Source organism: Chenopodium album, chromosome 20, assembly GCF_948465745.1.
Source record: "Chenopodium album chromosome 20, dcCheAlbu1.1, whole genome shotgun sequence".
Taxonomy (NCBI): Eukaryota; Viridiplantae; Streptophyta; class Magnoliopsida; order Caryophyllales; family Amaranthaceae; genus Chenopodium; species Chenopodium album.
The window spans coordinates 8,906,046-8,922,704 of NC_137853.1; the positions used below are offsets into that span (position 1 = coordinate 8,906,046).

A 16,659-nucleotide genomic window follows, 5' to 3' on the forward strand; every position below is an offset into this window, starting at 1 on the left:
TAAACGTTTGTTTATTCTGTTCACCTTCACTTATTTGAATAATTAATCACTTAACTAAATTTATTTCTTAAGTACGTAAAATGTAATAATAACTTATTTTAGTTGTAATAGAAAGCTATACAAAATGCTCAAAGTTTTCTTACTAGTAGTAAAATGGGAAGAAAATTTAGGTTCAAGGGAGTATCAATTATCAAATTTTCTTAAATAATACACAAGTACACATATGATAGAGTATGCCTAAACTCCTTTTGATCATTTTACACAAACAACTAATGTAACCAACTATTTATCTAATACAAACAAGGTGTCTCGAAACATATTATTGATGGGGTGATTCCCTAAAATACCGAATATCCTCAATCCAAAATCGAAGTAAGGGTCTGTTCACATTTACTGAACTGAGTTGAACTGAACTAATTGGAGCTGAACTGAACTGAACTGAACTAAACTGATTGAAGGTGAACTGAACTGATTGGAGATGAACTTAACTAAACGGAAAGGGAACTGAATAGAGCTAAAATGAATTTATAAGAGAAAAAAATTTAGGAGCTGAACTGAACTGAAATAGTTGGAGCTGAACTGATGAACTGAAATTAAGCTGAAGTGAACAAGCTCTAATACTAATACTACTCCGTACTAATTTAGTATCCTATATCGAAAATATATGGGGATAAATTACAAGATGAGGTTCGGACATGCGACATGCAAGGCTCGTGATAGAAATGTTAGTTCATGCCTCCCGCTATTCATTAAATAAAAATATCCACTTTCTTACTCTTCTACTCCACTATTTAATGTCTTCATCCTTCTGCCATGTTCATTTATTTAATTTTACAACTTGTATATCCTATTTTATTCTATCTAATTGGATTAACTAATTTCATATCTTTTTTTTATTTTATTATTTTTTTTTTTATTACATGTAATTTCATATCTTGTGTCGTTATGTTCAGCTCACGTTGTTGATGAAAACATGCCCGCATTGTCTCCCGGAGTTTTTTGCGGCGCCCTTGTATTTATTTCATTTTATTTAATACTCCACTAGATTAAAATTACAGTATAATCCAAAGTATCTTATCTATCACTACTTCACTAGCCCACCACTTTAGCTTTTTGAATTTGGCGCCATGAATTTAGTTTAAATAAACGTCTTTTTCAAACGGTCAATTCCTAAAGAAAAAGGCTCATGTTACTCAAAGGTATTCTCTCCCAAGTGTTCCAATTGGATTTTGTAACGGGACATAATCTACGATTATTATTCATAATTTTATTATATTTAAATACATTTATTTTTTTGTAGATCAGATTGAAAATTACATACTACTCCCTCCGTCCCTAAATTACATTCCTCTTTGGAAATTTACACGGGAATTAAGGAGGGAAGAATAAGACAAATAACAATAATTAGATAATACAATGGGAAGTACAAAGATAGATTAGTTATTACTCATGACAAGTCATCAATCCTTTGCAAAAAAAAAGGACCAATCACATGCTCCTAATTAAAAAGTTTTAACCAATCATATTCATTGTAATTTGACACAAGGATTATGAGTGAGATTAGGTAAGGATGAGTGAAAAAGCATTAAATATAAAACAGAAAAAAGAGAGTTGATTTACTAAAAAAACTTACCAAAAATAGAAAGGAGGAATGTAATTTTGGAATACCAAAAATAGAAAGGAGGAATGTAATTTAGGGACGGAGGGAGTATACTATATTATTTCGTTTTTTAATGACTTTCTTAGCTCGTGAAAGAGAACTTGATAATGGTCGGGTTTGTAATGTGTTTGTACTCATTTTTAAGACAGATTAAAATTCACTTAGTTAGTACAAGTATTAATACTTTTCATACTACTGTGTCATCTATTTAGAACATACTCTCTCTAATCCCTATTATTTGTCAGGTTTTGACCTTTGTGGTCAACTTCTTAACACCTTGATTATATTGTGTAATATAATATTAGATTCAAAATAACCATTTATAATTTTAACATAAATCTAATTAAAACTGTTCGTGGTAAAAGTATTCAATTGGAGACCGAAAAGTTAAAGTGTATCAAATACAAATAAATGAATAGGTTGTAATCAAAGTTCGCAGTTTGTAATGTAAAAAAAATAAAAATAAATAAATAAAAATAAAAATTAGTCACAAATAAAACATATAACAGTAAAAGTTAACTTGTTGCATGTAATTGAAAATAGATAAATATATCCATTAGAAATAGTTCTCTATCCGATCTACTTTGGTAAACTTTCAAGCAAGGATCCACACACTTTTATGCTCCACTACATAATTATTGTAAATTGCTAGAAAATCAAACTCTTAATATATTAAATTATAATTTCTTGGAAGTAGAAGATAGAGATTTTTTCACATCTAGTCAATCGATAACTGATTCACAGCTATCGTTATTAATTCTAACATCAGTAACATGTAACAACAATAAATATATATACAGAGTATTTTATATATATATATATATATATATATATATATTAAAAACACTATGAAGTATATAATTTTGAATATATAAACTTAGGGCTAGCTTGTTCTGATTGACTGAATTTAACTAAACTAAACTGAATTGAATATTTTATGAGAAGAGGAAATAATAAAAAACTGAACTGAACTGAATTTATTGGAACTGAACCGAAAATAATCCGAAGAGAACAGACCTTTAGGCTACTTTTCTATTCTTAAACAGATATTATGATTTAAACTTAAATAAGGCCCTAATCTTTAGAGCTGCTCTACTATGTTTGTCCTGCTTTGCTCTGCTAAAATCTAATCTTATCTGCTCCGCAGTGTGTGGAAGCCCAACTCCAGCCCAGCCCTGCTTTGCTGAAATTTGCTTTGCTTTGTCTTGCTCTAATTTGTGGTTGGTGCACCCGGGTGCACCATGCACATGGTGCACCCAAAAGAACATTTAATATATTTAAAAGAACATGGGTAAAAAATGAACATGTTTTTATTTTATTGCAACTGCAAATCCATCCCTCTCTTCTCCTGCAATTTCTCACTCCTCTTTCCCTTCCTATCACTCTCTTTCTTGCTGCCAATTTTCTCTCTCCTTTACACCATTGTTTTCATCTAAGAATTTCAATGAAGTTCTCAAATTGGTCTCATTTTGCTTCAATCTCGTAATAATGGCACTTCTTCTACTGTTTGGGTAAAAACCATTTCCAAAGTATTAATTTTCTCTCTCTATAAATTTTCTCTCTATTTTTTTCTATTTTTTCAAAAAAAATCAAAATAGCAAAATTGTTCATCTTCAAAGTGAAACTCAAGAAAAAAATTGAACTTGTTTCAACAATTCAACCTTTAAACTTGAACAAATGGTGGATTCAAGTAAAATGTAAGTATAAATTTTGTACATGCAAATTATTTTTCGTCAATAATTTTAAAGTCAAAGTGTTTAATTTTGTGAATTTGGGGTTTTTTTTTAAAAAAATAAAAATAAAATAAAGCTATGAAGTACAAGCTGTTCAAAAAAGAACAATTGGAGGAGAAAGAAGAATAGTAACGAATTGAAGCCAACTGGAAGATAACCAAGCAAGGTTAATTTTTCAAACACTAGCTTGTTCTTTTTCAAACAGTAACATGTTCTTTTTATTCCATGTTCTTTAAAATATGCCTAATGTTCTTTTCGAAAGCCACGTTCTTTGTCGAACACAAACATGTTCTTTTGTTGAAGATTATTATGCATGTTCTTTTTCAAATACCAGCATGTTCTTTTTCAAACACTAGCTTGTTCTTTTTTCAAACACTAACATGTTCTTTTTATTCCATGTTCTTTAAAATATGCCTAATGTTCTTTTCGGAGGCCATGTTCTTTGTCAAACACAAACATGTTCTTTTGTTGAACTCTATTATGCATGTTCTTTTTCAAATACTAGCATGTTCTTTTTCAAACACTCGTATGTTCTTTTTTTTTTTCTCATGTTCTTTAAAATAAGCCTAATGTTCTTCCGGATGCACCATGCGCATGGTACACCCGGGTGCACTATACTATTTTTAGTCTTGCTCTGCCCTGCCTAAAAGCTCAAAAGAATAAGGCCTAAATCTTTTTTTTTTTCCTCGTCCTACTTCACTTCTGCTAATAATAAGTAATTAATAAGTTTGAAGAGAAAAAGTTATCAATTGAAATCTCCAAAAATATCTTCGCAAACATAGAAGATTTTTACAATTTTAATTTTGATTAATTAAACAAAATATCTCAACAAGTTTATATAGAGAGGCTTGGGGCCTTGGTTGTGCTCCATGTGGCATACAAAAATTGAGCTCTTCATTTTATCAAAACGTTACTTTTTTTCACACCAAATTATCAAAATTAAAAAAATAATATGCCTCCATTCCAAAGGTCAGAATTCGATGGACCCCACAAAGATTACCCCTCCAAACATTCTGGACATTTAACACTGCCACGATTATCGCCGCGTCCCCACCGTTAGATCCGGCGGGAATTTCAACCATTTTCCCGCCATTAATGCACTTTCCATCCTAAAACGACGTCGTTGAATAATTATTAAAATAACGCAGAATTTATTCCGATTTTATTTTAACCGTCGCATAATAAATGAGCTGTAAATAATTATTCTTGGGTTTTTGCCCATTTCTGTCTTTGTTTTCAGTAATAATACAGTAGCACGTTGTGAAGAGTAAATTGGAGCTGACACATGTCAAAATCATGGGAAGACGTGGTGAAGGATCGTGTGGTAAAATGCAGAGGGACGCCGGTGGTGAAGCTATTATGGATTTTGCCCAATCATATGATTTAATTTTGGCTAATACTTGGTTTAAGAAGAGGGATTCACACTTGATAACTTTTCGGAATGGAGCAAATGCAACTCAAATAGACTTCCTGCTCACAAGGAGCATAGATAGACAAAGTTGCATAAACTGTAAGGTTATCCCAGGGGAGAGTGTGGTCACCCAACACCGGCTATTGGTAATGACTATTCGTCTGAAAGAGAAGGCGAAGAAAAAAGTTAGACAAGAAGAACCAAGGATAAGATGGTGGACCCTAAGGGATGCAAAAGCTAAGGTTTTTACAGAAAAGGTAATTGAAGAAGCGGATTGGGATGGAGAGGTGGATCCGGACATGACCTGGTTACGAATGAAGAACTGTTTCCTAAGAGTGGCCAAAGAGGTCTTAGGGGAAGTAAGGGGAAGAACTTCGGTACAGAGAGATACTTCGTGGTGGAATGAAGAGGTGAAAGCAGTAATTAAGCAAAAAAGGGAATGCTATCAAGCCTTAGGAAAATGTAGGAGTGATGAAACCTTTGCAGCGTATAAGGAGGCTAAGAGTAAGGCAAAGGCAGCTGTTCGCCAAGCAAAAGAAAAGGCATATCAGGAGGTTTATGAAAAGCTTGATTCCAAGGAGGGAGAAAGGATCATTTATAAGATGGCAAAGAGAAGACAAGAGGCAAGGAAGGATATTGGCATGGTGAAGTGTGTCAAAGATAAGAACCAAATGGTCCTAGTGCAAGAGGAGGGCATCAAGGACAGGTGGAAGGGGTACTTCGATGAATTATTTAATGGAAGTAATGGAGTTGTGATAGGAGATACCTCTATGAGTGATGAAGAAATCAACATGGAGTATGTGCGAAGGATTAGGAGAGTAGAGGTGGAGATTGCACTGAGGAAGATGAAACCTAAGAAGGCGGTTGGCCCTGATGGGGTACCGATAGAGGTGTGGAGGTGTTTGGGTAAGATTGGTATTGATTGGTTAACAAACCTTTTCAACAAGATATGGACGGCTACAAGGATCCCACAAGATTGGAGGAAGAGCACCTTGGTCCCGGTTTATAAAAACAAAGGAGACGCTCAAGATTGTTCTAACTATCGAGGAATTAAGCTTATGAGCCATACTATGAAGTTGTGGGAAAGGGTGATTGAACAAAGGTTGAGGGCATGCACAAGCATTTCAGATAACCAATTTGGTTTTATGCCTGGGAGATCTACTATGGAGGCAATCCATTTGATAAGACAAATGATGGAGTTTTATAGGGTAAAGAAGAAAGATCTTCATATGGTCTTTATTGATTTAGAGAAGGCATATGACAAGGTGCCAAGAGAGATACTTTGGTGGGCAATGTTGAAGAAAGGTATCCCACGAAGGTATGTAGACCTAGTTAAGGATATGTATCGGGATGTGTCAACAAATGTGAGGACATGCGGAGGGTTGACAAAAGATTTCCCTATTACAATCGGATTGCATCAAGGGTCTGCATTAAGCCCTTTTCTTTTTGCAACGGTTCTAGACGAATTAACTAGACCAATTCAAGATGAGGTTCCATGGTGTATGCTGTTCGCAGATGATATCGTTTTGGTGGATGAGACTAAGGATGGGGTTAATGTCAAGTTGGAGCAATGGAGGCAAAGGTTGGAATCTAGAGGGTTTAAGCTAAGTCGGAGTAAGACTGAATATTTGGTATGTCGTTTTGGCACTCAGAGGGGGACAAGCAATGAAGTGGTGAGTTTGGATGGAAAGGATTTGACCATGAGTGAATGTTTTAAGTACCTAGGGTCGATCATCCAGAAGAATGGTGACATTGATCAAGACGTGACCCACAGGATTAAGTCAGGGTGGCTTAAATGGAGAGCGGCCACGGGAGTGCTATGCGACCGCAGCATTCCCTTAAAGTTGAAGGGAAAATTCTACAGGACTGCCATAAGACCAGTGTTGCTCTATGGTACAGAATGTTGGGCTTCTAAGAAAGAGCATATTAAAAAGATGGAGGTTACGGAAATGCGCATGTTAAGGTGGATGTGTGGAAACACTTTAAGAGATAGAATCAGAAATGAGGTTATTCGCAAGAAAGTAGGTGTGGCGGGCATTGTAGATAAATTAAGGGAAAATCGTCTGCGTTGGTTTGGACATGTAAGACGGAGACCCGAGGGTGCACCGGTGCGAAGAGTGGAAGAGTGGGACCATGGAGGGATTAAACGAGGAAGAGGGAGACCAAAGATGACTTGGTTGGAAGGAGTGAGGAAGGATATGAAGTGCATGGATTTACGTGAGGATGAAGTTTTGGATCGTAAGGGATGGAGGAGAAAGATTTATGTTGATGACTACACGGAATAATCAAATTTGGTTCATGTTAGCCGACCCCACTTTTGGGATTAAGGCTTTGATTGATTGATTGATTGATTTGATTCTTTCTCTTTCTGATTTACAGCTAACTTTGATCTTTACAAGAGTTGACTTGTTGACAAATGACAATTACTCGTTCTTGTACGTCCATGTTCATAGTAGTCCAATTTATTTTTTTGAACCATACATCTTTAATTGATCAAATCAACATTGAATTGATCTGAATCAAATTATGATTAGTTTTATCATTTCCTACTTGATATAATCAACACTGTATATGGTAGAGAATTTCTTACAATTAAGAACAAAAAGGGAAAAATATTCATAGACAATGTCTACCAGTAATACCGTTTCTATCATTGATTTCTAAACACAGGTAAGTTCAAATAAGTTTCATTTTACTCTCCCGTCAAAAAAAAAAAAGGTTTCATTTTACTCATATTAAGATATTGGTAGACAGAACTAGGGTCTGTTCTAATTGACTGAACTGAGCTGAATTGAACTGAATTTATCAGAACTGAACTGAAAATAATTTAAACAAAACAGACCCTTAATCTACAATATTTTAGATGGATAATTTGATGTATTTAATTAGATGAAAAGAATGCACACCAAAGTAAATACAATCAATATATAGAAAGCTTTAGTTTCACTCGAAAAATCTTTTAGTTTAGAACTATATTCGATGAATGCTACATGGTTCGATGTTTATAGATGGATCCAATTATTTAAAAGCATTATTTTAATCATTAAAGTTACCATATTCCTCCTTGATACTCATCAAAATTATATTCCCTCACCACGAGATACTAAATTTTCCAATCAACATTTTGAAAACAAGCTAAAATTAATTCTACCTCATCCATTAAGAAGCATATTAATAAGGTCGGAGATAATGATCTGGTGCAACGCAGCTCCACTACACATCACAAACACACCGTTCTGATGCTGCCACGTGGACACAAAAGTAGGTCATTACAAACAGACACACAACGTAGAACCAGAAACGTGTTTTCTGATTGGGTGCATGTGATGCTTAGGATCAAAGTCATCTTACCTGGGCCCCACATGGAGGGTCCTAAGTATTTCTAATTCTATAGCAGCAATTTTGGACCGTCTGATAACTCTGATCATACGAGTATTTCAATACGTGGCCCCCATCTACACCGTTTAAAATTGAAGCCACCAATCAAGGAAAAGAAGGCGGATATATAATGAGGGTCCACAAATCCGTATAGTGTAAAGTTTTTTAGAATAATTGACGTAATTAAATTCGTTAATTATGGATGTAATTACAATTAAAGTACCTAAATAACTTCTTAGAATGTGGAAGAATGTCTATTGTGTGCTTTACAGTTCACTTATTCCACTTTGGGTAAACATTAGTCATCAAAAAGGTTGGTTTCTATTTTTAATCTTATGTTATTGTCTTATTAAGAAATGACAACTATACCCTATTAACTATTTAAGTATATGGTTAGGTCATTTTGGCTTGTTACAACGATCAAATGTAGAATTAGTACGTGTACCGTGCACTGATCATGTACATGTAATATTGGTGTGAAGGATATGCTAATCATGGAGGATTAGGTACATATTAGCTCAATTCGTTGTTACATAGTGATGATCTTGAGCAAAGATATCATGCTTATTATAAGAAAGTAATGTTGCATCATTAAGCAAATAATTTATTGTATCATTTATACTCCCTCCCAACTAAAATGACATATCATATATAGTGCATTGGATATATTATTAAATTGAATCGATCCAATTATTTCACAGTGTACATCATAATAACTTATTTTCCTTCTACAATTTATAGGTTAGTCGAATTTTGTACAACAATCCAAAATACAATGTACTTTATGTTGAATCTTTCCTAATTTGAATTTATACATTACACATATGTAAGACTGATCATAACAATCAAAGTCATGTGAAACTAGAGCAATAAGCATAGAGAAGTAATTATATCACTTTTCCCATGATAAAAATATTACGTATTGGAGTATATAGAAATATATGTATAAAAATCTTTTTAAAAATTATTAACTTGTATGGATTATTAACGAGTTTACATTAAATTAAGAAATTACTCCTAAATAAGATACATTCAAAATAAATAAATAATTCATATGGATAAAACCAAAAATAGGAGTAAAATAAAAATGGACCTCACATGGATTAAGAATACGAGTAATTTGATAATATTCAAATTAGTTTTAATCTCTAAGATATAAAAATATATTTCAATCAGTTTAAATTCAATGTAAATCCGTAAAATTATATATGTTAAATTGATTAAAGAATAGAATTCGAAATGTAGGATAATGATGCTTTCTTGTACTGTAATTATATCACATATTACAGTGCAAATTGATAAAAGCATCAAGTTACCCAATTTTCACTTCTCGTATGGAAACATAAATGATTGTTCCTCCAACGATGCAAGAGCCAAGAGCCACATCACACTAATCAAATTTCTACGTGAGATTCGCCTTTCGATGCTAGCTGCATGGAGTATCTTCAATTACACTCTGATTTCGACATGCATTTTTCCTACTTTTTCACTAAATCTTAACATCAATGATTTCCGTCCATCCATAATGTAATGTACTTGAGAAATGAATGTTATTTAAATTCATAATAAAACAATGGTAGTTATATTTAAGTATTTAACTCATAAAGTCATCAAATAATTAATTAGGTTAGTTCGTATTTTCTTAACAATAAGCACGTTACAAATTACTGTATTATTTATAAGAATGAAATTAATAAAGGTAAAGAATAGAATCGAGGAAAAAATCACATCAACCCTTTTATTCCTTTTAAATTAGGATCATAGTAGATTATTGATATATTTGCATAAGCTCAATCGTGAGTGATTCCTTACACATACATTTGATTTTATTATAAATGGATACTTATGATCTTGTGGATATGTATGTTTTGTATATTGATAAGAATCTCTTATTATAAAAGATTCATCGTATTATAAAAGATAAGAGCGTAATCTTATACATGTCTACAAACATATGTTAATATATACAAGTATAATTATTTTCTGTCAACTTTTATGGAAAGAAAAAAAAAAAAAAATGATGTAAAATAGGAAACATAAACCTTAAGATGGAAATTTATTTATTGATTTTATTATCATATAGATATGATAAGAATCTTTTCTTTATTATTGTAATTCTTCTATAAATATATTAAGTAGAAAATCTGATGATTGCATTTTTTGGTGCAATTAAAAAAAAAAAAAAAAAAATCTCATGATTATAAAAGGGAAAGCAATATTGGATTGGAGATTTTGCAAAATATATTGGCAACGGTTCAAAAACATAATGTTTTCAGATAATTTTATTTATTGATTAATTAAACAATTTTATTTAATTTTATATTTTTTGGGGTGGGGGGGGGGGGGTTGATTTGCATGAGAATGTCTCTTAGAGTGGAATTTAAGCAAAGTACCAATTACGTAAATAAGCCACGCGTCATCCGAGCTGGAAATTCCAACCAACATGTAAAAAATATTTCTACCTACACGAGGCCTTCCAAATGGAGGTTTGATAAGTACCTGTACATACATATCAAGGGGCATAAGAGATATTTCACATGAAATTTACCCATCTCTCTCCTCCTTTTTTATACTCCCATATGCTGGATTTAAGTGTACCACTAGGTGATTAATAGTATCACTAGATGATCAAATAGTATCATTGAACATTCAGTGGTATTATATATTCATTCAATGGTACTATATATTCATTCAGTGGTACTAACTACGTGTAGAAATAGTATCACTACACAGTCAATGATATTATATAAGCTTTCAGTGGTACATTTAAAACTGGTCCCACGTGCCCATCTCTCTCATCCTTTCTCTCACCCCCATGTGCTTTACAATATTTTTTAATATTTTAAAGTTTGATATGTATTTGCAAATACATATCAAACCTACATTAGTACTTCCTCACCAACAACCAACATAAAACTCCTCTCATTGGTTGGGTTGCTGCGGGCCTGTAATCTCTTTTGGGGAGAGGTTAAGGCAAAGATTCTACATGGTAAATTTTAAAGCAAATATTCGGCTCAATTTTTAAGAATATTTTTAATTATAGTACATATAATTAACAAAATTAAGTACTCAAAGTTTAACAAAAACAAGCTAAAAATAAAAGATTCCTAACCAATCTAACTTTATGATTTTTTGGATTATGCAATAAACAAAAGTCGTATCATATTTAGCTCTTTGCTAGTATAGTTAAAAGTATTAATTGTCTTCTATTGTTAGATAGTGTTAACTATTTACAAAACAATATGAAAATGTTCGGTAAATGAGTTATTACCCTTACTAGCTCCCCACAAACCAGACATAACAACCGCTCAAATTACATTTGCAGTTATCCCTTCATAAGTGAAACTTTCCATAAATAGATACATATAGTGTGTAGCGCGTGCACGTGTATAACACACATTACATGCATTAAAATGACTAACCGTATATAATCACACAAATCACGAACATAGTTACATTACCTAACTAAATACGATTAGCTAAAGACTCTTAAATGTATAATCATTGTTTAAATAGACGGATTAGTAAGCTGCTTAAGTTAGTTAAGCACAGGAGGTGATGTTCGCGGACCCCATACAATTTGCGTAGAGGCACAGTCGTGGCCCACGGCTAGTAAAAAACCCGACCCTAAAAAATTCATGTCTTTTTAAAGTAGAAGAGAGACCATAAAATCATTAAAAAAAAAAATAAGTTACCATATTAAGAGGAGAGAGAAAACTAAGAAATTTCTGAATATAAATACCAACTCTTTATAACAATTTAGAAACCGTGGTTTCCGCTCCTCCTTCCTCATTCCTCACAGTAGAGAGAGAAAATTTTACAAAACTTATTATTCTTCTCCTTCGTCTTCCTCCAACCTCGGACAATCTCTCAACTAACTATCCTCCTATTTTTCTGGGTTTTATTCTATCAACGACGTCGTTTTAAGGAGAGAATATCAGATTATTGTTAATATTTGGTTATGGAGTGGCCTGCTTGTTTGAATGAATTCGAGAAGCTTCTTTTGCGCTTAGATACACCCAGGTTTGTTCTTCTTCTTATCATCATTTTGTTTTGATTTTTTCAGGAATATATCATTTTGTTATAAATTTTTCAGGAATTCATCATTTTGAATCATTTATTTTCTGGGTAATTTATCAATTTATTTTCAAAATGTTTGATAATCATTTTAGTGTTGTATTAATTTTAGACTATTTTTTTGGTTGCTTCTTCTTTAAGATTTTCGGTATTTTCCAGAAGCTCGCCATCTTTTAAAATTCTCCCAGAAAAAAAAAAGCGACCGGTCACCGACTTTTTCCGTTCACACCTTCAAAAAATTTTGAATTTCAAAGCTTTTATTATTAAAAAAACACAAACATAAAAATATACGAGTAATTAATTGTCTTTGACAAAATATGGCAAAATAATCTGGAAAACAGAGGAAAACTAATAGAATAGCATAAACTCCATTGATGAACTTCTGAAGATTACAGCAAGCTTTTAGAGAGAGAAGTTTATAGCAGAAAGAAGAGAGAGAAAAATGTATTAAAGAAATCTGTAAAAGTTGTTGTGATTATCTAACAACCAGAAAACTAAATTCAGCCTTTAATACAAAGAAAAGGAATCAGCAATAAGTTTGTTATAACAAACTTTCTTGACGTGGCAACTGAGCTGAGCTGGCAAGGTTAAGTATCTGTAATAGTCTTAATACTTTTATTTTCTGATAATCTAATCCTTAATTTTTTTTTTTTTTTTTTTTTTTTTTTACAGAGTTGCAATTGACAATGCTGTTTGTCCTAATTCCACCCTTGTTAAGGTAATTTTAGTTAACCTTCTCTAATTAAAATAATTTCTGGGTTTTTATTTAGTTAATTTTTTTTATAATATAGGAAAATATGTTATTTATTAATTTGATTTAATTTCATTTTTGGTAGGTTGATAGTGCTAGAAAACATGGGATTCTATTAGAAGCGGTTCAAGTGATTACAGATCTTAATCTTTCCATTAAGAAAGCTTATATTTCTTCCGATGGCAGATGGTTCATGGATGGTGAGTAATTAAAATTAATTTTGAGAAATTTAAGATACCATTTTCATTAATTTTTGTAATAAAAATTTAACCCTGTTTTTAATTTTGTGTCCTGCAGTTTTCCATGTAACTGATCTTAACGGAAACAAATTGAAAGATGAAAGCGTTATTAGCTACATGGAACAGGTAATTAACTAATTATTTCGGGTTTTGTTATTTGTCTGGATTTAATTGTCGCGTTACTAGTTTAAATTACACTATGAACGTGATTATTGATTCGGAATAGAGGGGTGATAGCTGATATGTTTCCTATTTTGGTTATGTTATTGACAGTCACTTGGTAGCATTCATTTTACGCGATCCTGCGAATACAAAGGCGTTACGGCTCTAGAATTAACAGGCACAGATAGAATAGGTCTGTTATCAGAGGTGTTTGCTGTATTAGCAGATTTGAATTGTACTGTAATGGATGCTAAAGTATGGACTCACAATGGAAGAATTGCTTCCCTTATCTATGTTAAAGACTGTGATTCCGGGTGCCAAATCGAGGATTCGCAAAGGATTAGGAGAATCGAGGCGAGGTTAAGGCCTGTTCTTAAGGGGGATAATGACATTAGGAGTGCCAAGACTACTGTTTCGATGGCTGTTACTCATACTGAGCGAAGACTTCATCAAATGATGTTTGATGATCGCGATTATGAGAGAACTCCATCTACCAGCTCTATGAAATATGATTTTCCGGATGTTAGTGTCCAAAATTGGAACGAGAGAGGGTACTCGGTTGTGAATATTCAATGCAAAGATCGGCCTAAGATCTTGTTCGATGTTGTTTGTACCTTGACGGATATGGAATATGTCGTTTTTCATGGCACAATCAATACTCAAGGGAGCCGAGCTTATCTGGTATATATTCGAGCACCTTCCGTGTTTTGTTTGATTGTAAATGGATGATTTTCATGTGAGACAGTTTGTTAATATTGCTCTGTTTGTTTCTGTTTTTCAGGAATTTTACATTAGGCATACAGATGGTACTCCAATTAGCTCTGATGCTGAAAGGCAACGAGTTGTTCAGTGTTTACAAGCCTCTATTCAGAGGAGATCATCTCAGGTATAATCCTGATTCATTCCCCTACATCCATCTATGTTACTAGTTTATATTTATGTGTTTTTCCTTACCAAATCGAACTCTATCTAGTTATCTTGTTTAGCCATTTTAGTCTAATTACTTGATATTAGGATATTAGCTACCACTTTGAGGGCGTAACATTCATTTCACATGGTGTTTGTCACCTAATTGTTAGGCAACTCGTACAAAAATTTTCATCTAATGTTATGAAATGACAGTTACTGATGTTATTTGTCTTCTGTTATTACAGGGTGTGAGACTAGAACTCTATGCAGAGGATCGTCCAAGTCTACTAGCAGATGTAACAAGAACATTCCGAGAGAATGGCCTAAATGTTGCTAGAGCAGAGATCTCCACAACAGAAGATATGGCTCAAAACATCTTTTACGTAACAGATGCAGAAGGATACACTCCGGATTCAAAAACAGTCGACGCAGTCAGGGAAAAAATTGGTCTGAGTAACTTGAAGGTGAAGGAGTTGCCTCTAATCTATCATCAAAGTCCAGAAAGGGACGAGGCAGGAGCAGGCGTAGGCGGGGCGATGTTACTATCACTGGGGAGCTTAGTAAGGAAGAATCTATACAACCTTGGGCTGATCAGATCACATTCTTAGAGCCAACTCAAAGGCACATAAATTTGTTGTATGGGAAAAGTGAAGAATGAAGTTCAGTGCATACCCACTACCTTTGGCTTGGCATATACCTTGCTTGTGGTTTGGGCAAATTAGTCCCTACTTTGTACATAAAGGTGGAAATTAAATTAGTATTAATTAGAATTAGTAAGTACTATTTAGATCTAGAGGCAGATTTGGTTAGTAGTAAGTAGTTGGCAAAGGAAAACATGTTAGTGTGGGGGCCAGTGGACCAATTCAAAAGGGTAAGTATGTTGTTAAAGGGAGGAATTTTGAAAAAAAAAAAAAGTTGGGGAAAAAAGGGTGTGTGAAGAAATTAAGAATAGTTGGTCAAATTGCTTGAAATAGGGGGTAAATTTAGGTTTTTTAGAGGTATAATTTGGTTTCATACATCAATATCTTTTGTACAGAAAATATGCTTTGTTTAGTTCAATTGGTTGACCAGTTTATTCCGACAAATTGACTTCAATTCTGTCTTTCTTCTCATTTTTATTTTTGTTAATTTGAAATGTTTATGTTTTGTGTTAAGTGGGACCTTGGAAGAGTATTATTAAAGTGGAATTTTCAATTATGAAATTGGATTATTGCTTAACTAGGTTAATGGTGGGGTTATATAGTGGGGTGTGATTTATAAATCGAGACTTTGGGTTAACTACTTTAACTTATAGTCAATTCTAAAGAAATGGTATTTGCATATTAAGACAAGGTTTAGTGAGATCATTCTTCTCTTACGTATTGGATGAAGTTTGGGTCAATTCCAAGGCTTTTTTGTTGATAGCTTTTGGGTTTCGGATGGGGTATTTATTTTGGCAAACTCTTGTACGGTCTTGAGAGTAACACTGATGACAATGAATGTAATTCAGTCTTGAGCTACATGAACTCAACTCAATCAAACTTATGCTCCATTGAGCTCAACTCGAGTTCAATCTTGGGTTAATATTAAACATAATACCAAAACTTTTGAATTTAACTTAACAAATTCGAGCATGAACTTATTAATTTTTAGGATAAATTACATAAGAAATGAGGCTAAATTACACAAGACACCACCATAATATTTAGTGAAATGCTTCAACATTAGTCACAACAGTACAGGTCAAGTGAATAGTGTAAAAAATACTAATGGATCAGATCTAGAGAATGGAGGGTGTGCTAATTTTTTACACGTAGTACTCGTTTTGTTTTTCTCTCCGGTAAATGATCTTACTTGCATGATAGACTTTTCACTTCCATGTACTATTTATTTGTCTTCTTAATGCTACACACAAACACAAGTGTTGCGATTGTTTAAAAACAAAGAAAGTATCACTTTTTTTAAAAGGACAATATTTGATTTGATATAAGAAAGAAGAAACTACTTCAACTTGTATATATCAACTTTTCTTAATATTGCACTTTGAAAAATCACTACATAGTTATCCTTTACAAGAATTATTGCATCGTATCAATCAGGAAAATTCAAAACTCATAGTGACAACATTAGGGAGTAAACATAGACCTATTCATAATTTCATAGGACGTTGTCAATAATATACATGAAAATGGTAACATTTCGCTTTTGTGTGTTGTTGTTAGCTTTGTCAAATAGACAAACACACCATCATGTTGTCGAATATGGTTGATACTAATTGGTATGGTTGCTTTCATTGATTGCGTGATCCAAACACCTTATTATAACTCTTTGTCTTCAACAATTGGATCATCTATCAATTT

General features: G+C 33.0%; 1 protein-coding gene across 1 annotated transcript; it reads left to right on the forward strand.

Annotated features, from left to right (window-relative positions):
• Positions 1-11,947: 11,947 nt before the first annotated feature.
• On the forward strand, positions 11,948-15,419 carry LOC145597647 (ACT domain-containing protein ACR8-like). Its single transcript, XM_081653861.1, has 7 exons — positions 11,948-12,205; positions 12,932-12,977; positions 13,096-13,210; positions 13,308-13,375; positions 13,523-14,092; positions 14,193-14,297; positions 14,566-15,419. The coding sequence occupies exons 1-7, from the start codon at positions 12,144-12,146 to the stop codon at positions 14,926-14,928; spliced, it is 1,329 nt and encodes a 442-aa protein (XP_081509987.1). The 5' UTR covers positions 11,948-12,143; the 3' UTR covers positions 14,929-15,419.
• The last annotated feature ends 1,240 nt before the right edge of the window (positions 15,420-16,659 follow it).